At 40.7% G+C, this 25,875-nt stretch overlaps 2 protein-coding genes across 9 annotated transcripts in view; one reads left to right on the top strand and one right to left on the bottom strand.

The window, feature by feature from the left end:
• Window positions 1–25,875, top strand: part of LOC114598132 (nuclear body protein SP140-like protein) — a 402,008-nt gene that overhangs the window by 1,497 nt on the left and 374,636 nt on the right. The gene's annotated exons all lie outside the window — the stretch shown is intronic.
• DGKD (diacylglycerol kinase delta) overlaps window positions 1–25,875 on the bottom strand; it is a 72,300-nt gene that overhangs the window by 44,794 nt on the left and 1,631 nt on the right. For 4 of the 7 annotated variants that reach the window (XM_077930076.1, XM_077930078.1, XM_077930079.1 and 1 more), the window contains exons 2-3: window positions 10,590–10,700; window positions 8,162–8,242 (exon numbers count right to left, since the gene is read on the bottom strand). In XM_077930076.1, the coding sequence (XP_077786202.1) occupies window positions 8,162–8,242; window positions 10,590–10,700 (192 nt within the window). Of the gene's footprint in view, window positions 1–211; window positions 371–2,700; window positions 2,726–3,063; window positions 3,378–8,161; window positions 8,243–10,589; window positions 10,701–25,875 lie in introns of those variants that run through there. The other 3 variants (XM_028730702.2, XM_077930080.1, XM_028730703.2) reach the window with 3 other exon arrangements.

Below are 25,875 nucleotides of genomic sequence, written 5' to 3'. Positions count from 1 at the left end.
GTAGCCACCAGATCAAGTGATATATACCACTGATCCCTACTTCTTAGCAGGTATATTTTAAGAATGTATTTTCTCCATATATTACAACAAGTGGTTATAGGTACCAGTATAGCTTTGGGCTCAGCCTGTTTCCAAAATTTGTTTCTCTCAGGTTTCTCCCTATACTGCCCAGGGACTGTACATTTTCAAGATTATTAAGTGGGTAACTTACCAAGTCAAGGACTACTGATTGGCCTCTTAGCAGATTTTGCAGAGGATGAGGTAGGAAACTGAAGCTCAGGGGGTAGTGCTTCAATGGTGTGGGTGTGTTTCCTTCTTTTCCTACAGAATATGGAAGTCAGCTAAATGCTGTTGAGATTGACTGGCTCTGGAGTGGTAATTCTGCAGGAAGTAAAAATGCACGCCCCTCCCTGTTGGCAAACATACAGGTATTGGAATGTGCATTAGTCTTTGGTGGTGTACAGGATGTGGGCAGACTGAAGGATTTCAGTTGAATGGCAACAGCTAGAATAAAGAATTTAGTATTCTGGCAGGCATGCCACTTATATTAAAATAGGGCAAACTGCATACTATGGAAGTGGGTGGGTTCCCAAGTGTTTGGTAATAATGGAGGACTATTATTCTATCACATGTTACAACTCTTATAATCTCCCCCACTTGATGAATGTTGGGATTGCTTTCATTGATGCAGTGAGATTTGGGCATACTGAGGCAAGCAAATTCTGGTCCAGATTTATACTTGAGTGCCATTGGTGACAGGTAAGGGGGTGAAGCACCTTATAGAGAGTGAATGGCTAAGCAAGACCTTTCTTCCTCCATGTATCTTATGAGGACTAGATGTGTTCTCATATATCTTGCCACAGCACTTTACAGCTGGAGTCACAAACTGGTAGACCTGCTCCTGTCTGACAACACAATGGTCTACCCCATTCACAAACTGTTTCACACCATCCCATTCCCTATTCCCATGCATACCTCAGTGCCTGGCTCTGTCTTAAAGGGTCCAGCTCCACCCACATTCAGTTGGCATTTATGCTTAGAAGTTGTGGGCTAGGATATCAGTGGTATTCTAAGATGCCCTGAGCCCACTTTGATCTCCAGGATAACCAAGCCCCCCGAAAGGCAATTTCATTGCCTTTCTGCAAATATACCAATATTTTCCTACAGCAAATTGTTAAAAGCCCAGAGTATACTCTCATACGGTAAGAGGTAAATGACCCCTGGACAGTTAAGTCCAGTCAAAGGCAACTATGGGGTGAGGAGCTCATCTCGCTTTCAGGCTGAGGGAGCTGGAGTTTGTCCACAGACAGCTTTCCAGGTCCTGTGGCCAGCATGACTAAACCGCCTCTGGTATGACAGAACACTATAATGGAAGCCAGAGAGCACAGAAACAGTGTTTACCTTCCTGCCGCAGCAGTACCTATTTATCTACTTGCATTGGTGTACTTTCGAACTGCTAGGTTGGCAGAAGTTGGGACAGAGCAACAGGAGGTCACCCCATTGCGCAGATTCGAACAGTTGACCTTCCAATCCGCAAGCCTAAGAGGCTCAGTAGTTTAGACCACAGTGCCACCCGCAAGTAGATAAATAGGGTGGGAAGGTAAACAGCATCTGACACTGTGTTCCGTCGCACCAGAAGCGGTTTAGTCATGCTGGCCACATGACCTGGAAAGTTGTCTGTGGACAAATGCTGGCTCCCTCAGCCTGAAGATGAGTTGAGCACCGCACCCCATAGCTGCCTTTCACTGGACTTACGCATCCAGGGGTCGTTTATCTTTTTTACCTTACTCTCATAGGGAGAGACTGAGGTGAGACATGACAGTTCTTTAAGTCCCAGTGAGTGTAGCAAGGCACATAGCACACACTATATTTAAAGCAGAAAAATCTTTAAAACTAAGTCAGACTTATAGCAACAGTAACAAAGATATCTGTATGCCTTCAGGTTTATTTTTAAAAAGGTAATGTACTTAACATTTTTGAACAAATAAGCAACCACTGATCTTGACTTCTTTTCTGCCACTAATGCATTATTAACACAATGCTACAGGATCAGGTACTTCCAGAAAACTCAGGCTGCAGACCTATACAGTGGTACCTCGGGTTACATACGCTTCAGGTTACATACGCTTCAGGTTACAGACTCCGCTAACCCAGAAATAGTACCTCGGGTTAAGAACTTTGCTTCAGGATGAGAACAAAAATCGTGCTCTGGCGGTGCGGCAGCAGCAGGAGGCCCCATTAGCTAAAGTGGTGCTTCAGGTTAAGAACAGTTTCAGGTTAAGAACAGACCTCCAGAACAAATTAAGTACTTAACCCGAGGTACCACTGTACATACTTACCAGGGAGTAAGGCCCATTGTTTACTTGGGACTTACGGTCAAGTAAACATGCATAGGATTGCACTCTCAGGGAGTGAAGTACAGAGTACTCACTCACTAGCCTCGTGGGGGAGGGAAATGGGGGACAGGACACAGCATGTCAAAGTACAGCTTCAGTTTCAAGCAAGAAAGCAGATTTTTACTTGCAAGGCAGATATACCCACTTCTAGCACCACTAAGACTGTGGCAGACATTTTGTTTACTAGATTAAAGATAATGGGAAGCCTGCAAGAAGAAAGCAAGGGAGAGCAATTCCAGAGCAGGACCAACTCTAAGGAGAAAATTCTAATGAGAGAAAACAACAGCCACATGTTTTTACTTACACTTCTTTCCACAAATGAGGAAGCTCTCTCATCCCCAAGACTCTGCTATTTTATAGATACTTTCATACACCTCTAAATCTATAAAAACAACTCTTCAACTTTATCTCATCTGTATAAGAGAAGAAACAAATAACACTGCATAACCAGTGTTACATTATGAGAGACCACCAATCTACAACCTTCCTGTGCTGGAAAATATGACAACATTTCTAATTTTACCTCGGGCAGCAAGGTCTGTTCCTGTGTACTTTCAGCCCATAAAAACATTTACTTATGCAACTGTACAGAAGAGTGAAATGTGTCTCTATTATTAACCAACTACAAATAAACAGAAAAGAGTCAGAAAGAGCCTGATCAACTTACTCTAAAGTATCTGAATTTCTGATGGTTTCTAATAATAAAGAGCAGATGCAGTCTTCAGCAGCGTCTGGTGCAGTACTTTCAGTCCACTTCTCTCGACTTGTTTGTTACCATCTCACACACAGTATTTTTCTAATCCACATGTCTGTCCTCATCTATATCTCTTCTTCACAATGAGCAAGTTCCTCAGAATTTGATGCAGGTATTAATAGGATTATTCCTGCATTCAGCCAATTTTGAGGAATTCTGTGCAACTCCCCAGAAGCTGATTAGCTGTCTGCTTAAGGAGGAGCAGGGACAGATTTGCTCCTACTGGCAGCAAACTCAGGAGACAGGCACTGACTGTGAAAACATGCTGTTTCCGGTCTGCGGTAGAGCTAAGAGGCACTTCCTAACTCAAGAGGGTGTATGGAAAGTCTCCAGGAGTCTGAACTCCACCTCTTCACCAACTCAGTATTTAGAGAATAGGTCTAAGGTAAGAATTATGATTATTGACAGATCTGCTGCATGCCATGCATCTGCAAACTCATAATAGCACAGGAGTACCAAGCAAACTATCCTGCCCACTCACTTACTACATGTCTCAGTTTTTATCTGGGAACTTTCTCCTACATAATCTCCAACATCAGAGAATGTAAATGTGAAATTGATGTTGTTTTAAAATAGTTTATAATGGAGAGTAAACTGCATTCCAGACAGTATGTTTTGCTGAATTATTTTGAAGGAATCATGAGTGATCGCCAAAAATGATTATTTCAGATGAGGATCTGATGCTGGATTAAATGATCATCTGGTTCACCCACTATTTGTAGCAGGTGCTTAAAAATATCTTATAGCTGGAAATATATTTAGCTGCACAAAGGTCTCCTGTTCTCTTAAACAAACTCTGCCCATTCCTCCATGCGGCCTCTTTTAACTAGAACTCCTTACCCAGAACACTTATGTGGTGCTACTTCTCACTTTAAATCCCAGTTCAAGAGTCACAACTTCTGTGAAGCCTTTAACTTACATCAGTGCCAAATGAAATGAAACCTAACTACATGTTACTTCTTAAATGAATTAGGTCCTTGTTACCTTCGCTGTCCCATTATAATAAATATCACTCTAAAAGTCCACATAGAGGAGACAACAGATGAAGTGGAGGATAAATGGGAAGGAAGTATGTTCAATTCAATTTGACACATTTAGCCTTAGTTTTACTAGGGAATGAGGAATTGTGGATTGTGCCAGAGGTTTCAGTGGGTTCTGAGGAAAGATTTGAAGGAAAAAAGCACGGCAGCACCACACAGGTGTTCTGGGAAACAGTTTATAAGAAGGAGCAAAAGAGAAAAGGTGGAGTAATTTGAGTTAACAAGATACTTCCAGATGACTGAGGGTGGTATTATTATTATTTATTGAATTTATATACTGCCCTATACCCAGAGGTCTCAGGGTGGTTCACAGAAAAGATCAACATAAAAACCACAATATATATAATCAAAATAAAAACAACCCAATAACAGCTCCCCCCCAAAAGAGCCACATTTTAAAAGGGCATAGGATGTCAAGCAGACGGCCTGATTAAAAGGCCTGGTTAAAAAGGAACGCTTTTGCCTGGCACCTAAAGGTGTATAATGAAGGCACCAGAATTGGTAGAATTCTGCTCACGGGCAGGATATGACAGCAGAGTAATGCAAAGATGAAAGATCAAGAGTACTGCCAAAGGTGGAAGGGATGAAGTACATAAATCACAGAAGTGATCACCTTTCCTTTCCTTTATTGCTTCATGGGTGAAGAGGATCTTCATAAATCACATCACCTAAGTAACTTCAAAAACCCCTGCTAAAGAAATCTAAGAATGGCCTTTATTTTAGTTATTTAAACATATTTATATGCCACCTTTCTTAGTGTAACTTTTGCGATATAATTAGGATATCAACTATACAAAGCATAAAACTGCTGCCAACACCCCATAATCAATAAGCTAGCAGTATAACACATTTCTATCATAATAAAAAAAACACAATTGCCACAGTATTAAGAGTTAGAAAACATCCCAGTCAAGTGGATTCACTAAGACAGCATTCAGCTTCCAGAATCTAGGAGGGGTGATGTTTTAACAAAGAGTTTGACCAAACTGCGGGAAGTAGTGGAGGACAGAGGTGCCTGGCGTGCTCTGGTCCATGGGGTCACGAAGAGTCGGACACGACTAAACGACTAAACAACAACAACAACAACAACCTGGCACATTGCATCTCAAGGATCCTTCATCATGAGCAACCCAAGCAGTCTGAGGCTGATGTTCCATGGGTGCCATCTAGGCTATAGTACAACCCCACCTGAGAATTCAATCTCTGAGCCCAAGGGACAATATCTGTTTAGCATGCCCTATGAAGCTGAAATCCAGTGTTCTAATTTATTTTGCTAAGCTCACCAGTCAAGAAAAAAAGTAAACTTGGTTTACTTTCCCCTTTCTCTCCACAAACAATTACTTCTAAGAGAGTCCCATGAACAGCAATGCAGAAGTAGCTCAATAAGAATATTCTACCAATTCCAAAATTAACACTAGAAATTACTTTTAATATCGATGTAGAGTTCTGGAGAACCCAACATGGTGCCAATCAGTGCTCTTTTGTTGTTGTTTAGTCGTGTCCGACTCTTTGTGACCTCATGGGTCTGGATGAATAAATATGTTTTAACACGATGTGTAACAATGGCCAAAATTGAGAGCTGTTTAATTTCACTTGTGAGTTCCATGAACTTCAGTGTATTGGCCTTCATCCAGCCCATCACTACTTGCAGACATGATCCAGCACCTACACAACCTCTCCTGAATGGCATATAAAAGAGTGATAGAGGTGAGTATCATCCCCATATTGGCAACACAGCAGTCTAAATATTTTTATAAACAAATAATAAATAAATCTGAAATGGTAGAAGCTTTTTACAACACGGGTGAACAATATGATGAGAAATATGAAGAAGCAGGAAGTGATAGCGATAACTTAGAAAAAGAATTTGTAAATATTGTCTGAATAAAATGAACATTTAATATACGAGAGATAATTCCATGCTAAACTAATGCATTTTATGTTCCTAAAGTAACAAAGTGACCTTCCGTATGTAAAGAGTACAGTATTGCATTTTTTTATTCTCCCCCCCCCCCCCATAAAAGCTCCATTTTGGGGGAAAATTTTATATTGCTAAGCTGGCCCTAAAAGGAATGTTATCAACTAGCAGTAGTTATCCAACTAGTCTTGCATGCTTCCCTCAAATAGGAAAGAAGAAGAGGAAGCGGAAGACGAGGAGGTGGAGTTTGGACTTGATATCCCACCTTTCACTCCCCTTAAGGAATCTCAAAGCGGCTAACAATCTCCTTTCCCTTCCTCCCCCACAACAAACACTCTGTGAGGTGAGTGAGACTGAGAGACTTCAAAGAAGTGTGACTAGCCCAAGGTCACCCAGCAGCTGCATGTGGAGGAGCGGAGATGCAAACCAGGTTCACCAGATTACAAGTCCACCGCTCTTAACCACTACACCATGCTGGCTCACGCTCTCCCTCCATGAGGTTATTCCCCATCCCCTGGAGCCACCCTGTAGTCAACTGCTCTATGCTAGATTTCAAAACCCAAAATGGCCACCCTATCCATATAATCAGGCTACAGCAACTGCAATTGGTTCTATAGACTTGAACCAGATGTGCTCTGGACATGTCTTCCAGGTGTGCATCAGCTTTGGTGTCACAGTTAACCAACAAAATATACTAACAATACAAATGCACAATGCCATGGTCTACCACAGGATTATAGAAAAATAGGCCTTTAACTTGAATAAACTATCCCTTAAGTATTCTTACAATATACTTTGGTCTGTGAACCTCCAAAATTCTACATACTATAAAAATAGTTCCATCCATCATCCTTTAAAATACATATATACTGCACAGATCCCAAAGGCATGCAGAACATTCAAATGCGGCAGAGATAAAAACAGAATAAACTAAACCAATTTCCTGCCAGCATAAATGGAAACTAACAATATGACCATATTGAACTGGCTGGAAAAATTCAAGTACCTTCTCTTTTTCTAGCTTTTGCTGCTTATATTTGTCTATCTGTGGACACCAAGAAACTCCCAGAGGTTATGGCCAAATGGGATTGCTATGTCAATTTATTTCTGTCTCTTGCACAACCCAAGAAGATCCATCCAATATTTGCTGCAACAGGAAATGATGCTGTCCTCTTACAGAAGTGAATATTGGTGCATTTTGGCCAAGCTTTTAACTCTTTTCATCTCACATAAAATCATATGATATGTCACAATCAACATGCAAAAAGTATTATGTAAAATTCTTTGGAATTCATATCTGTCTATATGGAATTCATGACTAGCACTAAAGCATGGTTTATTATCGTGAAAATGAGCTTAGCCCTCCTCACTCCTCTGACATGGCCACAAGGCGGTTGAAAGCTTTCACTTTTGACTTTCCAGTTATAGTGTGTCCAAATCCTAAACGATAGTAATTTTTACTAGTTAGGTAAAATAAGCCATTTTCATAAATGATGGTTTGAGGTTAAGCTTGCTTTCACTAGCCATTGACCTGAACTCATTTTTGCAATGCTAAAATGTGGTTTAGCGTTGCACCTGAACCAGAACATTCAGTGGCACACACAGAATTCCAGCCCCCATGTACAAAGTGGGGGCCCCAAGTAATTTCCAGGGGAGAAACAGCAGGTGTGTACTTGACCCTGGCTCATCTACTATTTTTTTCTTTGCAACTCTCTGCCCTACCCTAACCACTTTCCCTACCATCAAGTCTAAGTGTTTATTGATTAAAATTGGGAAAATTAGCTGGGAAAAGATGTTGCACAGGGAAAATCTTCCCGTTTTTCCTGAAATGCTACCCCGTGCTCCCATTTTGCACATAGGAGGCAAACATCAATATCAATGCCACTTGCTCCCACTATCTCCTATTCACTCCAATAATATTTGCCCATAACAGATTCGTATATTATTTGAATAGTGCCTAAAATTCACTTTTACTTTATCAACAATGGAATTATTGTGAATAGAACTGAGATACTTTTATAATTTCATTCCACAAAGTGATGAGTAATCCTACCGTGAAGCTGTTGTTGACATTTTTAGTGCTGGATTCTGCCACGCTGGCATCTGTCAGATCCACCTCATCAAAAATGATTGACTGGGAAAAGGAAAAATAAATGTAAAACTTCAATTAGGTTGTTTGTTTATTTCACAACTGCTACAAATCAAATATATATAATGAAGGGTTAAAAGAACTGCCTCTGGTGGTTAGTGCTGGCAAAGAATAAGATGGATTCTGCAAGACAAACAATCGGAGCTTCCTCAAAATCCTGCATGCTGTGTGTGGATGAGGGCAAGGCGAAGAATTTGCACAGCATCTCCCATAGAGGCAACCTATAACACTCCATTTCCCTGTCAAGCCACTGTCGTATGGGGAATTCCTGACATGACTAGCCATCCCTCTAAACTGGAGGGCCTCCTGCACTTCCCAAATTGCACAGTGAAGGTGCACCTTTTTACCCTGACCTCTGACCTCATTATATATATAGTTTTAAACTGATTTTAATATTGCATTTTTAAGTAGCCGTAACCCACCCTGGGACCCTGTGGTGCATGGTGGGCAAGAAATTGAAGAAATAACTATTCATTATTCCACAGGAACTCCCAAAATAAGCATCTGCCAGATGCTTTTAAGTACAGTGGTACCTCGGGTTACATACACTTCAGGTTACATACGCTTCAGGTTACAGACTCCACTAACCCAGAAATAGTACCTCGGGTTAAGAACTTTGCTTCAGGATGAGAACAGAAATCGTGCTGCGGCGGCGCGGCGGCAGCAGGAGGCCCCATTAGCTAAAGTGGTGCTTCAGGTTTAGAACAGTTTCAGGTTAAGAACAGACCTCCGGAACGAATTAAGTACTTAACCCGAGGTACCACTGTACAAGGAAGCCCGTTGATTAAATTTAAATTAAATTGGCTATGTAATTTTTGATCTGGGGGCATTTTAGGAGATGTCTATTTCAAGCATGGGGAGCCTCCACCCCATGGGTCAAATTAGGCCTGGGCAAGCATCCTGATTTGGCCTGTGAGGCCGTATTCTCAAAGGCACAATCACCTGTTCCCCTAACATCACATATATGATGTTAGGTGTGAGACAGGTAAAGACACAGCTGAAGTAGACCAATGGCGAGCCTTCAAATGTGCTCCTGACAGTTTGTTGGCAAGCAGAGTTTGCATTCAACACCTTTTAAATTTGGTGCCAAACCACAAGCAGCCCTTGGTGCCAAACACGCAGGCAACCCCTACTTGCAAGAAGGGCTTCTTTTGTAAACATGGCTTAAACCCAACCTGCATGTGCAAATGAACCTTTTTCCTTGCATCCTGGCTTGAACTCAAGTCACACTGCAAAGGAGAAGCAGGTGACCTGACATAACAGTAACATCAGGTGCTTGACAGGTGAGTCAATATGACCTACCAAGGGAGGGAGCAGGGAAAATCTCCTTCTGGCTGAATCCTAATCCTCACCCTAATCCTCTGCTATTGAGGATCTCTGCTGAGAAGATAAAAGGGGCAGAAAATAAAACAAGAGAGAAAGCAGCAAAATGATCCTTGGGCTTGGTAATGGACACACTTGGTATACATAGTTTTGGCTGAGGCTCTTTTGAGTACTAACTTTCTCAGTGAAATCCATGTACAGTATATCAAGTGCTTTCACTATCCAGTCACAAGAGACACCTATCCTTTTTGATCCTATGGGTGTTAGGATCAGTGTCAACCAATGTTATGTAGAAAAAAACTTTGGGGAGATCCAGCCTCCTTTCGCTCTTAGCAATATAGGCCCCCTTTAATATATGTAGAACTTCTACTACATATAGAAATGTGATGCCAGTTTTTATTATTTAATCATATCTTTGTAATAATTTTGGCATCAATGTTCTGCTCAGCGGTAAAGCATCTGCTTTGCATTCAGAAGGACCCAGGCTCAATCCCCAACATCTCCAAGTAGGTCTGAGAGAGACTTCATCTGCTGCCTGTCAGTGTAGACAACACAAAGCTAGATAGTCCAATGACTTGACTCTGTATAAGGCAGCTTCCTGTGTTTCTAGCCCTCATGGACACAAAGACAAACAATCTATCAGTACTTAAGTAAGGGACAACCAGTTCCTATTTTAGAATAGTTAATAGTTTTACCAAAGTAAAGCAACAATTATGAACTCCTCATAATAATAATAATAATAATAATAATAATAATAATAATAATAATAATTTATTATTTGTTTAATAATTATTTATTATTTGTGGTTTCCCCAGCCACTCTGGGCGGCTTCCACAAATACCAAAAATACACCAATATGTCATACATTAAAAACTTCCCTTAACTCCTAAGTAGCAGGTTTGTGAGAGTAAACACTCTTAGTAGCTAGTAACCCTTGTGCTGTAGTCATACAAACTGGATGAGTCCTATTCCTTACTACCCTCCCATAATTTCATGGACAGCCACATACCTTTGCTGTTTTGGCATAGTATAGAGTTCGTCCTCGCAATTTGAAGTAACGTCTCTTCCAGCGCTGAAATGAGCTGGTCTGTTTCATCAGCATGCCCTCTTTTATAATAGTCTAGAAGTCGAGAAAATATCAAGTCATAGAATCAAAGAATTGTAGAGTTAGAAGGGACCCCAAGGGTCATCATCTTGTCCAACTCCCTGAAAAGTAGGGATCTCAAGCAAAGCATCCAGGACATAGGGCCAGCCAACCTCTGCCTAAAAACCTCTAATGAAAGAGAGTCTACCATCTTACAAAGGAGTCCATTCCACTGCTGAACAACTCTTACCGTCAGAAGGTTCTTCCTGATGTTTAGTTGGAACCCCCTTTCTTGTAACTTGAATCCACTGGTTTGGGTCCGAGCCTCTGGAGCAGGAGAAAACAAGCTTGCTCCATCTGCCATGTGAGAGCCCTTTAGATATGTGAAGATGGATATCTATCTCCTATCAGTCTCCTCTTTTACAGGCTACCCAGCTCCCTCAACTGTTCCTCATAGGGCTTAGTTTCCAGACCTTTGATCACCTTGGTCACCCTCCTCTGCACTCATGAAGCATTTATTTATGAACAGCCAATTTTCCTGATTTTACCCCTCCCTAACCACAAAAAGAAGGAAAGTACTGGCTTTGATATCAATATTCTTTATTGTTTGACTGCCCTCTGCTGGAAATATCCAACACATTCATAAAACTGAGCTGCTGATCTTATCTATACCCAAGTGCAATAAACAACAGTCAAACGCACAGTGCAGAGATTCCTTTCCTGTGTGAGAGAGATATTATCTTGGTGTGAGAAGGATACAATTCTTCAAACTAGTCAAGGTGATCTTATCAAGCTTTGATGAAGATACAGCAAACATTTTAAGAAAAACCTCAGTGTCTGAAGTCAGAGCTCTGTCCTGTCCAATTACGGCTCTGATCTCACCTGTTTGACTAAAGTGAGCACACAGGAGCCTGTCTCCTGTAAAGCTATCAGCATCTGACTACCACAGGAAACGGTCTGCATATTTAAGGGAGTGTGGAGGGCAGTAATAAAAAGACAGGAATAATCCTTCCAGCTTTTATATTTGGTATTTTTTTTCAGATACTCTTGGCTCTGACTCTGCTTACTGGCTGGCTGGCTGCCATTTCCCAAGGCTAAAGTGCCAAGTCTGTCTACACACAGTTCTGGACATTTTCTCACTGCTCCACATCTAGCCCCACACACTATCATTCACATAATATGCATATCCAGGCGACAAGGCTATGTTTAGCTGACATTCATTTAGTTGCTCTTTATGATACACATTTGTTAACCCAGCTGAAGAACGTAATAAATACCAAAAGATACATTAAAATGCTACCAACACAGAATCTTAACAATAACTGAAGGACTACAAAACGAAAGCAAAGGTTAGAGCTTTAATTCACTACAAATACATAGCTCCTGCCAGTAGCAAGTGTCATAATATGGGGTTTTAATGCTCCATTTAATACGTCCCTTTTCCAAGGAAAGCACCATCTACAAGTACTTCAAGTAGTTCAATGTAGGAAAACATCATTAGGAGAAACTGCTGCAGGGATATCATAAAGCTGTCCGTTAGGTCGTTCTGTAACCAAAGGCTACAAAAGCAACATACTGTATGTAGAGCACAGCAGTGTTCTTAAATGTATTCACTGGAAGCCAGTATGACAATCAAGATACAATAATAACCTTGTTATACAATCCCTACTAACTTAACATCCCACTTGAGTGATTTCAAATTCTTCAAGAGATATTAAAAGCTGAAGTAGCTAAGTCTGCTGAAAAGTCAGATTGCCCCCCAAAACCTTTGTTAGTTACTTGTTAGAAATCAAAAGTCAAGTTTTTTCCAACTTGCAAAAGCTTTCCTTCCTAGCTGGTCAGAGGCAATTCCTGTTCACCACAGATTATTAGGCAAATGTCTATTTGCAATCATAGGGTGCCTTAACTTAAAGTGCCTGCCCCCTCCCTAACACTTGCATTTATTTATGCTTTTTCATATTTTCCTTTGCCAAACTGCTGTTCATCAGCAAAATGCTATATGCCAAAAAATGTCATCTTGGCCTAGCATGGAACTTCTCTCTTCAAAATCAGAATGACCTGAACTAAAAAGTGAAATTGCGAGAGAAATTTTTACTGTTTTCCTATGACTTTCAGTGAGATTCAACAGATATACAGTGAGGAAATAGGAAAGGTTTGGTAGAACACACTTACCACACACTTTACAGAGAAAAATACAAAACAATTTGCAGACAAGTAAATTCTGAAATAATATAGGAAGATAGAACCAATAATTTCTGGAGGATGGAATCACTCAATATTGGCACCTTGACTGTGGAATGCTCTCCTCTCACATATTTGACTAAGGTAAAGGTAAAGGTACCACACCAACCCAAATAGGTTTTCAGTGTCAGTTAACAACTCATTTATCCATCCAGCCTGTAGCTAAACTGAATTTGGAGCTGGGCAGCTTGCCCTCCTTGATTTACTGAACTACTGTATTTCATTATAATGCTATACTTTTATAAAGCAATATCCAACTAAGTCATACTCAGAGCAGTTCTGCTGAAATCAATGGATTTAAGTTCACTGATTTCAGTGATTCTACTTTGAATGTAACTAATGTTAGATTTCAATCCTTGTGTATTATGTATTTACTTTTATATTATAACCTGCTCTGGGATTATTTTAACAAAGAGTGGACAATATATTTTGTATAAATAAATAAAATCACTGGAGTCCTCAAAACATTTTAGCATAATAATTGGGGTAAATAAATAAAGTGTATCAAAGCATGGTTTCCATACAGAAAGGTTCTGCCTCCGTCCCCCACAGCCTCAGGAATTGATACTTCAGCACCTCGCAAAGCAGAAATCCGAAAATAGAAGAAGAAGAAGAAGAAGAAGAAGAAGAAGAAGAAGAAGAAGAAGAAGAAGAAGAAAAAGAAGAGGAGGAGGAGGAGTTTGGATTTGATATCCCACTTTATCACTATCCTAAGGAGTCTCAAAGCTACTAACAATCTCCTTTCCCTTCCTCCCCCACAACAAACACTCTGTGAGGTGAGTGAGGCTGAGACTTCAAAGACGTGTGACTAGCCCAAGGTCACCCAGCAGCTGCATGTGGAGGAGCAGGGAATCGAACCCAGTTCACCAGATTACGAGTCCACTGCTCTTAATCACTACACCACACTGGCTCAGCAAACTCATCTTCCTACCTCCAGTAAAAACTGAAAGGGATCAAAAAGGATCATAAGTACCTCCCACAAGTCAGTCCACATAATGGCATGCCACAATCAAAGCTCAGGTGCTCTACAAAAAAAAAACCAGCTGCATATGACTCAAGCAAGGGAGCCAATTGATGCACTACAGGGAAGAAGCAGAAGAACAGCTGAGCTTAACCATACCTAATTTTCCTATACCTGTCTCAAATCAGTCACAGCATGGCAGAGGAGTTTCACAAGAGCTCTACAATATCAAAGACGATAAATAAAATTAGGGAGAGTCCTAACTGATCAGGAGAGTTGTGCCTTCAAACTGCTACTCCTAGAAAGATAATGAGCTGAAAGTAAATGAAAGAACTGAAAAAGTGGCAGTGATGGACTCTACATCAAACAATGAAAGTGATAGGCTACTGGAGGTGGAACTGCCATTTTGTGAGTTCCATGACGTATCAGGTAAGTTACAGAGATACTACTATGGCAGGTTTGAACACATCTCCTAGTTCATACCCTACACCCATGAAAAAATGGATATCTTCCAGAAAAGAAAAGAAAAGAAAAGTATTGGGCAGAAATCTTGAGAATTTTTATTGGTGAGATCCTGTGAATATGTGGCTTCAGGAAATTATGCAGAGTCCCAAACCTGGTCTGCAGAACAAGAAGATAAATGCCACTGAGGCTCTTAAAGAAACAACTGAAAATTATTATCCAATAGTCCAAAGACTTAAAAACAGGCTAAATATAGGCAAGGTTTGTGTTGTAAACATGAATAATAGTTTGAAGAACTACTGGGAGTACAACTGAATGGTTCATGATTTGATGAACTAAAATAGAAACAAATATCAGCCCCCCAAAGGGTAACAACAGATCCTAAATTATACAGTTTAGCTTGTTTTCTGGAACTTTCCTACCAACGCGTCCTGATCAAAGAAATATTTCAGGTTCAACCAGCAGACTGCTGGTTTGATTTTGTATTTAATCAGTTTAAGCACAAGTTTGTAAGACTGATGCTCTGTACTCAATTCCCATTCTATTCTTTTTATTCATATATTTGTGAACTGATACCCCAACCCTGTTTCCAGTCTATTCAGGGACTGAATTCATACCTACAGAACAAACTCACCTGTGCAAATGATGAGCACTCCTCCATCTCTTTTAAAGAATGCTCTTTCAAAGAAAACAACAACAGCCAAAAAGGCTGCCAACATTCTTGTCCCCCAAAGTAAACCAATGCATTTTCCTGCATTAGACTATCTACAGGAACCTCATAGGTACACGACTTAAACATGAAAGGCTAGCAAAAAAAAAACCCTAGTTGTTGGGCTGCCTCTCACACAACACAGATGCTGCTGGGGGAGAGAAAAAGCCTGTAGTTTACAGCTGCCCATCTCTGCAAGAGAGCTGCTGTTCTATTTATAGGCAGACAGCTTAGTAAAGACTTTGGTGGGTTTGGGCGGAAAGGGCTTGAGATAAGATCAAGATGACTTTATAGCATGTTTTCTTTTTCAAGCATTGCTGCTTTTCTTTGGCTTGATGTTCACTTCCCAGCTAGCATATTGCTCAGTCCTTCTGATACTGGTGAATGCTTCTGAGCAATGAGATCTGATGAAATGGTAACGGTTGAAAGCAACATGACATTTTCCTTATCCTCCCTTTACAATCCTTACAAGAACTTAGAATCTATCTTCAACATCTGGTCATGTATTATTACGTGAACAGTGATCCACAGCAAATGGATAAAGGGAGAAATCTTATTCTGCCTCCTCACTCAAAAATAAACTGTCTTATTATAGGAATTTATTCTTAAATCCCATAGCAACCAGTCAGTCATATGAAGCAATGATATTTTAATGATTATCTGCATCATTACTGGGAATAAATGCATGTACTAGTCAACTGAAAGTTAAAACAATTACCAGGAATTAATTTGGAATTCAATAACCTCACTTCTCTCCCAAAGGATGCAATGACTCCTTAAAAGAGAAATGAGTAATTGCAAAGAGTTGTTCAAACTGCTTTCTTTCCCCTTGCTGGCAGCTGAGTGACCTATGTGAACCAAAAGACAGAGGCTGCATGGGTTTTGTGCCTTCTACCACTTCCTGACAATGCTCAGGATCTATGGTTACTTCCTTTATTTTATTATTACAGGTCCATGAGGTCCTGCTTTCTGCCATCTGCACAGGAGTCATCAGGATAATCTTAAACTTAACCAAGTCAGATGGCTCTGATTCAGCTGGTGCTTTTTGTAGACCCATGTACATATTACTGGCTATACCAGGGGTCAGCAACCCGCGGCTCTGGAGCCGCATGTGGCTCTTTTACACCTTTGCTGCGGCTCCGGGGCAGATACTAGCGAGGGGAGGAGGCGCATTGTGTGCCCTGACACTCCCCACTGTTTTAAATGTCGCAATGGTTTTGCGGCTCCCAGTTTTTTTCCCTTCGGTCCAAGTGCCTCTTTTTGTCTTAAAGGTTGCAGACCCCTGGGCTATACACAACAATATCCAGTTGAGTTGCAGGACTTTGCTTGTCCAGCTAATGTAGAGGCAACATTGTAGTGATAAGAGGGAGAGTTGTAGAAAGGGGGTGGCAGATTCTGTATTCCAACTGACAGCTGAAACCTATTCATTTCCCAGCCAAACACTAACCCTGAAGTCAACAACAAAAAGACTACTGTACTAATATCTAAACCACCATGTTTTAAGAAGAGCCTGTCCATTCAAACACGTGTGATAGATGTGTAAAATGAAACTGAGAATACACCAAAGTTGTGAATAAGTGTGTTAAAAAGTGAACATACTTCAATAAGTACTGCCTCTGGCATGCATGGTGAGCAGCAAGCCTTCCGCCTAGATGTAGAAGTGGGTGGAATCATTCAGGCGCTTGTGTGGCAATCCCTGTCATTTCCAAAGGTGCAAGGAAGGCTGGGGATTGTCCTGCACCTCCAAGGGGAAGGCTCCTGAAGATCCTTAGCTACACAGGGCCAAACCAGTAATTACTTTCCACTCCCGTATTCCTGCTTTGGAGCAGGAAAGGTGGGGAGTGGGAGTATTAGGCACTGTGACCTGAGGGTGCTCTGTGTACCTTTGAGCACACACATTCCACAGTGGCCTTATCTTCAAGAATGAATGGATGCCACTACAAAGCACTTCTGGGATGCTGTATGCAAAAGCACACACTTTCCCCCACCACCAAGCTTCTGCCACTCAGGAAAAAATTAGGGTGGATGAGCTGGAGGCTACAATTTTTGGCTTGGCCAGCAAGACCAGCCAAAACTTATGGACCCCGGGGGCTTGGAGATATGCTTTGTCCTCAGAACAACCCTTTAAAGTAAACTGGCTGAGACATTGTAACTTGCACCAAGTTACCCACTGAACACTGTAACCATGTGTGGTTCTGAATTTGGGTTTTCCACATCCAAGTCCAACACTGTAGCAACTACATACACCTCACTAGCTTTCAACTGCAGTCATGAAAACAGCTTTCTTTCCCCTTTCTGTTAGCTTAGTGGCCTATGTGAACCAAGAGACAGAGGCTGCATGGGATTTATACTCATCAACTAATTCTCAAGCTATCACTAAGTCTTCAGGCAATGAGGAATCATTACTCTAAGCATCACATAATCTTTAAAGGAGACTCACAGTTAGCATACTAACTGAAATTATGATAAGAATGTCCCTTTTTGCAGTGGGGTAAAGATAAGTTAAATATTAGATTTCAGATATGATGACATCTTGGAAGATGTACTACAGATGAAATTAATCTGGTGGCAGCTTTTTTTGGTATTTCCATATTTATTTGTTTCCATATTAAGGAATGAGAATGCACACTATGAGTAGGATCCAGACTAGCTATGGATAGAACTCCACAAGATGCTGCGCTGGAGGAGAAGCAATTTTTGCAGATTCCCCCTTTCCTCTGCAGACCCCTGAAAACATGCTCTGGCAAGAACAGCATGGGAGGTGGAGTTTTGGACTATAAGAGAAAGTTGTCTTCCCTCCTTCCTCCAGCAGGAGCCTTCACCAAAGCTCAGTCTCTTCTGTTTTTGTTCACAGAAATGCAAGTCTGGATCCAACCCCATGTTGTTTGTGAGTTTGGAGGAATCCATTTGTGAACATAAAAATAAATAATGTCTGCTTCCAGACGACGTTTACTGTGCAATTGCTATGGCTTGTTAACTCCCATTTAACAGGGGGTCCACATGATGCAGTCATCATTCCATAAATATACATTTTCCCAGTGCTCATTCATCTTTTTTCTTATCAAAAAAATCTGACTTTGAGTAAAGGAGTGAAATAGAAGAGCAACATCTCTGCAGTTATGGTCAGAAAAATTTCGAATTTTGAGCCACATTGGGAGGAGCTGACCTTGGGGTAGGTGAAATGATATGCTGGGAAAATCCCTCCTTTCTCTATCACAAACTTTACAGATTCAGTTACAGAGCTGTTTCTTGTCCCGCAATGCAGGTCCTTTCCCCTGAAGAACACAATTCTAATATTACGCATTTTGTAAAATAAGTAAATGTCTTGAGGCGCTTAGAACTTCAAATGGGAGGGACACTGCAAAACAAGAGGCACATGAGAATTCTGTTCTCCCCAAACCACATGTCTAGGATTAGAAAGGAGAGATTCCACTAAAAATAGCAGTGTTTACTTCTGAATAAACATGGGTAGGTTCTGGCTCTAATCCTGTAAGGCCTCTTGCCCTGTGCTGCAGGCTTTAATTTTTTGTTGCTGTTGTTAAAAATAGTTTTAAATTATGGAATTGTGCTACAGTGAGTGGCAAAGCACAAGACCAGAAAATTAGGTGCATTTTTATTGGAGTACCCATGTAGCAGCAAAATATTACAACTGTCTACTGCCCATTTGAACAAATCAAAGAATATTTTAGGGAATTGTTTCCTCAACTGAAATGAACTGTCCCCAAACTCCCTACTAGTTTGTTTTTTATGGTAGTAAGGGCATGGTTAGTAGGAACGCAGGTGGCACTGTGGTCTAAACCACAGAGCCTAGGTCTTGCTGATCAGAAGGTTGGCGGTTCGAATCCCCACAATGGGGTGAGCTGTCTGTAAGCATTCATTATTTATTTCTTATATAACATAAATGCTAAATACATAAATTTTCATGTTTCTTTTTCAGGTGTGCAAGTTGATGTCATAACCTTCTGAAGAGGCACCAAAACACTTTAAACTAGTCAGTGAATCCATTCTGAAGGATGTCAAGTTCCAAATGATTGTAATGTGCCCTGAAAACATTAATTGAGCTGCACATAATGCAGGTGCATGTTATGCATAATGTTGATGGATGAGGAAATCACCATTAGCACATCAAACACCTGGGAGTAGAGAAACATCTTGACCTGGGGCTGAAAAAATGACAAAGTCTGCACTAGGTGGGTCTCACCAGGTGAAGCATTCCACAAACCAGGGAGAAAATGGGACTACTGAAAAGGTCCTCTGTGGTTTGTTGTTATGTCTGAATTCATATACTATTAACAAATCAATTAGGATCATTGCTTTGCCTCAAAAGGCTGCTACAACAAGGAGGCAGGAGTGAACTTGTGAAGCTGGATGCTGAGCCAGTGGGAAACAAGTGGGAAACAAGCATACAAGCAACCATGGTTTGTCTGCTACACATCTGGAAGCTCAAACAATGGATACTTGACTATGGTTAGCACATACCACGGTTTCATATTATGTCTGCATCTGGTCATTTTTTCCACTTTCTAATCATGAATTGAAAATACACTTCTACAGAAGAGGAACCATTTGAGAAAATCTGGAGCAAATATGACTGAATGTGTCATTGCTTCATTAGCCCTGGTCAACAACACACATACAGCAGTTTAAATAAAATATATTGTCTGAACTACTTTGTCTCACATTTCTATTTTTAGCTAGCTGGCAACTATTTTTAAGGTCTTTATTGCTGCTGGTCCTCACCACGTCCTGTTGCACTGCAAACTACAGGTAAACCGCACTGTTAAAAATAGGACAAAGTAATGATGTAAAGAAGACTTCTTCTTAATAAAACAACATAAGCGCCAGAAAACACAGTGAATTCTAAAGCAGCAAAATACTGCAGATTGTAAAATATTATGCAACATAATTAATACTGGTTTAATTTTATTTAAAATCTGCATTCACATTTCTCATTTATATATTTTAATGCACTAAATGTTTCATAATATTTACCTTCCTATGCAAGGGAAGTAATCATTATTCCCACATTCTAGATGGGTAATTGATGCTTAGGATACAATCCTACCCTCTATTTTGAACCACGGCCAAGACATACTTACAGAACACGTGATCTGCATGGAGAAGATCCCTGGCCTCAAATCTATGCATCTCAGCCATGGTGTGACAACATGACAACCTCAATGCAATGGAACCTGGCTTCTGCAACACATTGCCCATTTAAGTTAGACAAGCTCCAACATATATTGTATATATTGTGTTGATGCGAAAATATTTCCTACTTCCACAGGGTTTCTCGAGAGGCTTTTCCAGATACTTGTGGGCAGCATCAGATTTCCCTTTCGAAAATGTGAAGGCAGAAATGCTTTTGAATACCAGTTGCTGGAAACCACAAGCAGAGAGAGTGCTCTAGTCCTCCAATCCTGCTTGCAGATTTCCTACAGGCATCTGGTTGGCCTCCATGAGAACATGATGCTGGACTAGAAGAGCCACTGGCATGATTCAGTAGGCTCTTTTTATGTTATTATGAACTGTTGTATCTGATTTATTTTGTTATATTTTTATTGTCATTATACATTTGCTATGGTATTTTGTGATGTTTAGTAGTTTGTAAATATTCCAAATAGTAAGTAAACTCAGCCAATGACTAAAGGGAAGTAAGGAGCAACATGGAGCCAGTGTTGTGTCTATAACTAACTTTGTACAATTAGTTCCTAAACATTCATATCAATTCACAGAAATGCTTCTCTGGTTCCTGGAACCTGGAAAACACAGAGAGCCATGGGTGTCAACTTGTAAAGTGAACTCTCTTTGGGAAAATCTGAGTCTTTGCTGATCCTTTTCCCTCCAGCCCAGCTTGTGCATCAGCAAAGGTCAGTAAAGACAGGAGTATGAGTAATACTAAGCAGGCTGTACTACAAAATACAGTGTTTCATAACACCTAACACCTCTCCCAAAATCCTGTATCTCTCTACAGGTCTGCTGGAATAAAGGCATAGTACAGCTTTTAATGCATAATTCAATATTATGCTTTTACTGAGCCTTTCTCTCACACATAAAATTCTGTTATTAAAGTATTGTACTCCAGATTCTCAGTTTTCTTTAACACAGCCAGTCTGCCTTCAGTTTACTGCTTCCATCACTAAGCAAGGCTTGGGCTTAGTCTAAAAGGATCTTAAGCAGCAATGTTATATGCTAGAGCAGGCCTGGGCAAACTCGGCCCTCCAGATGTTTTGGGACTACAACTCCCATCATCCCTGACCACTAGTCCTGTTAGCTAGGGATGGTACCACCTGTTCTTTAGTGCACACTGCTAAATAACAGGAACCTTTGATTGCTTTGGGAGCGTGAATAAGAAACTAAAGTAAAAACAGAATCTTCTGGCTAGTCATGTTTCAGGCCTTCAGGATACTTTAGATCATCTTGCCAATGGTTGAAATGCAAGCAAAGCAGTGCCTTAGCACTTGAGATTTATTGCAATGAGCACTTAAACTGTAACTCACTGGATGATTTAGGAGACTAAATTCATAGCTGAGAACTAACACTATTACAATTCCAGAAACTCCTCAAGGCCAGTAATTGTTCAGAGTAACAGCAAGAAGAAACCTAAGGTACCTACAGGTATGTGGAAATATATGTTTAGAATATATTCTTGTGGCTTATTGGAAGCATAGTGTCATGTGCATATTTCTCTTTTATTGTTCAGGACCTGTTGAACCTTCCTATATCTTAAATAGTCAACCTTATGTGACTGAGCAGCTATAAAGCTCAAATTAACATCAGGGTTGTCCTTTTCCCTGGAATTGCCATCTTTTCTTCACTCACTTCTCATGGGGAATCCTCACAAACCACTCTCAGATTATTACATTCCACTGTTTTCTGTGTTGTTGCCCAGTGTTTTTTTCAGGCCCGACTTGTGGCTTTTTCTTTTTGCAGCAGCAGCCTGTTCATCATGGACAGGCAACATGAAATTAGAGCTTTTAAGGGTAACTGTTACTTTAAACAGAAAGCTCCCGTCTGCAGGTTCAAGCCCATTCCATTTCTACCCTGGCCAGTGCAGCTGCAGGAATAGTGCTGAATTGCCCATTTGGCCAATTTCCCAATTCCCAAAGTGTGCATTAAATTAGTGGTTTCTCACCATTCCCCACTCTTTTCTTTTCATTATAGTAAAACAGCAATACTTTACTGTAATGGAAAGAAAAGATAAAAAGCTACAATGGAAGAGAAGGCATTAATTTAACACATATTACCGTCAGGGGGTGGGGGCTAACTAAACAGGGAACAAATGAGTATTAATCCCCAAACCACACTTCCCAGAAAGCAGTAACATGTCTGAACCAGCAAACACGAAGCTTGCCATTAGCAATGTAAAGCATCTTAGCTAGCTGAACTTAGATATGAGTAGACATTAAAGAAGTATCTTGGCCAAGATACTGGATAACATAATGCTATATTGCGTGCTGTGAAGAATCTACCTCACTTCCACTACCACCTAATTGCAGAAACACAATTCCTCAGCAGCATTAAAGAGTTCTAGCATGGAAACAACCCAAGTCAGTTTTGAAGAAACCCCTCAAAATGACATGCCCAGTATACACATTAATCATGCATTTGTCTTCCATCTCTCATTGGAAAAGAAAAGGTGATCAAAAGCTAGAGCGGAAGTAAATGAAGAAATGTATACATAATTAAGATAGCAAGTCACAAAATAGAGCAATTGGTAATTCTAAAATTGTTATCTTGAGAATCCAGTACTGCTTAGCTAGAGGTTTTTGTTAGATTAAAGCAATGGAAGCTTAATGGCTATACACAATTTCTGTTTATAATCCTTGTACTTAAAATGTTTATATTCACATAGCACAAGCAGAGTGTTTAGGCTTTTTACAACCACATTGACGTAGGAAATGATGCAAAGCATGGCAAGTGATTAAGTGGGAATTCAGAGCGGAGTTTGGCCTTATATGAACTATGGCAAAATATAAAACGTATCCATCCATGTCATATCTCTAATTACTGCAATTAAAACATTCTAAATTGGGAAAGGCTCATTCTTTGTTTTTCTCACTCACACCAATGTGAGTCCAAATTTGAGACTGCTGGATCCTTCCCTATTCCTAAGGGAGTCACTTCAAGTGTACTATTTAAATATGATAAAAGCATTTAAGGAAGCAGAATTTAAAATGTCTATCTTTGAACAAGATGAAGTTCAGGAATTTTCTCCAAATGTAAATGTCATAATCACCAAAGTATAGATAGCAGCTCTCCATATACAAAGAATTTGGCTACCTGAGGTAAAAAGCAAGTAATCGATTAAAGTCACTGCCAGTGACTTTAAATCAGTACCCCAGAAGAAAATACTTCAGCATTAATACTACAATGTCAATAAAGGCTTGACTACATGTTTTATGAGATTTCCTCCTGTTTGTTTCTTTGTTTGATGAATCAATCAATCAATCAATCAATCAATCAATCAATCAATCTATATATACTATGTATTCATAAGTTTGACCAATGCAGCAGAAATTAAAAGTGATTTTTCTATCTTAAACTTATGGCTGTTTCCAGACTTAATTTAATAAAGAAAAAAATGTGTCATTCAGAAACTTAATATTGGTTGAAACCCACAGTTTCCCCACAGAGTTTTCTCCAAATATATGTTAACTACGGGGCTCTGCTCACCATTCCCTCACTAATACACTTCCATTTGCTGAATATTGTGCCTAATCAAGCAATCATCCCAGCCTTCCACTTCTAATCTGCAGCCCCATTTTGTACCAAATTTCACCTTTCCTCTCATGGCCATGCCTTCTCCTCTGTCCTCCTTTTCTGCAACCAGAGTCTTCCTCCTCCACACATTCTAACTACCAAGCGCCCTTTTTACCTTCACCCAGTAATGAAGCCACCGTCCCCTCCTTTTCTGCAGCCCCTTTTGTATCCCTGCTTTCATCTTCACTCCCATACCTATGCCAACTCCTCCTTCCTTTTTCTACAACTCCCCCTTTGCACACACCCTTTTCCATCCCTCCTCTACTGTCATTTCTTACAGTAGGCACTACCCCCAATTTCCATGCCTCCTCTTTCCTCCTATTCTGCAGCCCATCAGCTTCTGCAGAAACCAAAATCAACGTTTGAAACCAAGATCAATGGTTTGTACGTAACAAGGAAATACTAACGGAAAGTGAAACGTGAACACTGTGCAAGTCCTTATTTCATCCATGTAGCAGAGGGAGAGGGGTAAGCGAGCCCAAGGCTTCACTCCAGCCAATTCCAAATCATGCACACAGCGCTAAACCATGCTGTTGGATTGTTGCAGTTTCCGTTACCTCTGACCAAAGGCCATGCTAGTTGGGACTGATGGGAGTTGCAGTCCAACGACATCTGGAGGGAAATAGGTTCCCCATTCCTGGTTTAGCATTATGTGTGAACCAGCCGAGTTTTTCTCCTCCTGGATGTGAAACACATTGCTGAGCCATTTCAATGTCACACGACATTGTATAAGGCAATGATTTTTTCATCCTTCATTTTTGCTGTTATTGCTATGCAACCATATGGTATGAAGACTTCCAGTTGAAGTACATATAACACTGCGTCAAAGATACAAGTAGCATCCCAGAAGCTTTGCAGGCAGCAAATGCTCCCAGGATGCACAATAGAGATTTCGAATGCTGGGTTCACAACGTGAAACATAACCCGTTATTTGCAGACTTCTGAGAGATACCAGGGGTAACTCCAATAAGATTCTATTTTTTTTCTAGTATGGCTTCATAACCATGTTGCAACACGTAGAAATTCAGTGGTTGCAGGTTTTCCTGGCAACCAGATGCAGCAATAGGAAAAGCTTCCCTGGCTGAATTGCTGCTGGTCATTCAAAATAATCAAACCCATGCCAGAATAATGGAAATGTTCATGAGATACACAGCAAGGACTGCAGATGCACAGTTCAAAGAACAAGATGCAACACTCTTCTAAATTTCCAAACTCATTAAGGAACAATAGTTTTTGTGGTAGTAAAATTAAAATGGGTATGGGACACTGCAGGAAGGCCTAGGGAGGGTTAAGTGGGGACATTTAAGCAGCTCTAAGCATCCTGATGAAGCAGAGGAATTTGTGTGTGCGCACACATACAAAGTATGACAAAGACATCAGGACTCAGCACTGTCGGGAAGGTGCCAAAGCCCCAACACACTTTGGGAGAGAACACGGGAATTGACCAACTCTCACCAAGGAAGAACTGCCACCTCTGACAGAAGGAAACCCCCTTGGGAGGTTTGGATCACCTTTTAATAGGTAGAGTGCCTCCTCCTTGCAGAAACACCTTCTCTTCTTCACCTCCACACAGACCCTTCTGCCCAGAGTCACTCATGGCTTAAAGCAAAAATGTGACAGTTGCAAGAAGGAGCCACCTCTGCTCACTCACCTGCTCTTTTTCTAGGCTGCAGTAGAGATTGGACCCCTAAGACACCTAGAGGGTGCAGAGCTGAAGTAGCTGTTCCTTTCCACTTCACCATCCAGAAGAGGGAGAGAGAGAATAGAATTGAGCTGGACTAGACCTACCATCAAGGCAGAGTGAGGTGACACCCCTCCTTCATTCCTCCTGAGCCCCTGCCATTTCCTTCCTTCTCAGTTACCAGGGAACAAAGCTTGCTTGTTTGCTAGGCTGGATGAACACTAGGTCTCCATTGTATGCTAGGTGAGCATATAATGGAGGTCACATTAGTTGCTGCCACCTGAAAGGAGCACTCACTTCTCATTATCTGCCAGCAAAGACCCCCACCCCTACCCTCTCTCTCTGGAATGACTGCTTACCATAACTTCTCACCTCCACATAACTCATTTACCTG

This window comes from Podarcis muralis, chromosome 6 (assembly GCF_964188315.1).
Source record: "Podarcis muralis chromosome 6, rPodMur119.hap1.1, whole genome shotgun sequence".
Classification (NCBI taxonomy): domain Eukaryota; kingdom Metazoa; phylum Chordata; class Lepidosauria; order Squamata; family Lacertidae; genus Podarcis; species Podarcis muralis.
Note: the sequence above shows the minus strand (reverse complement) of the source record. Positions and strands in the feature narration are given on the sequence as shown.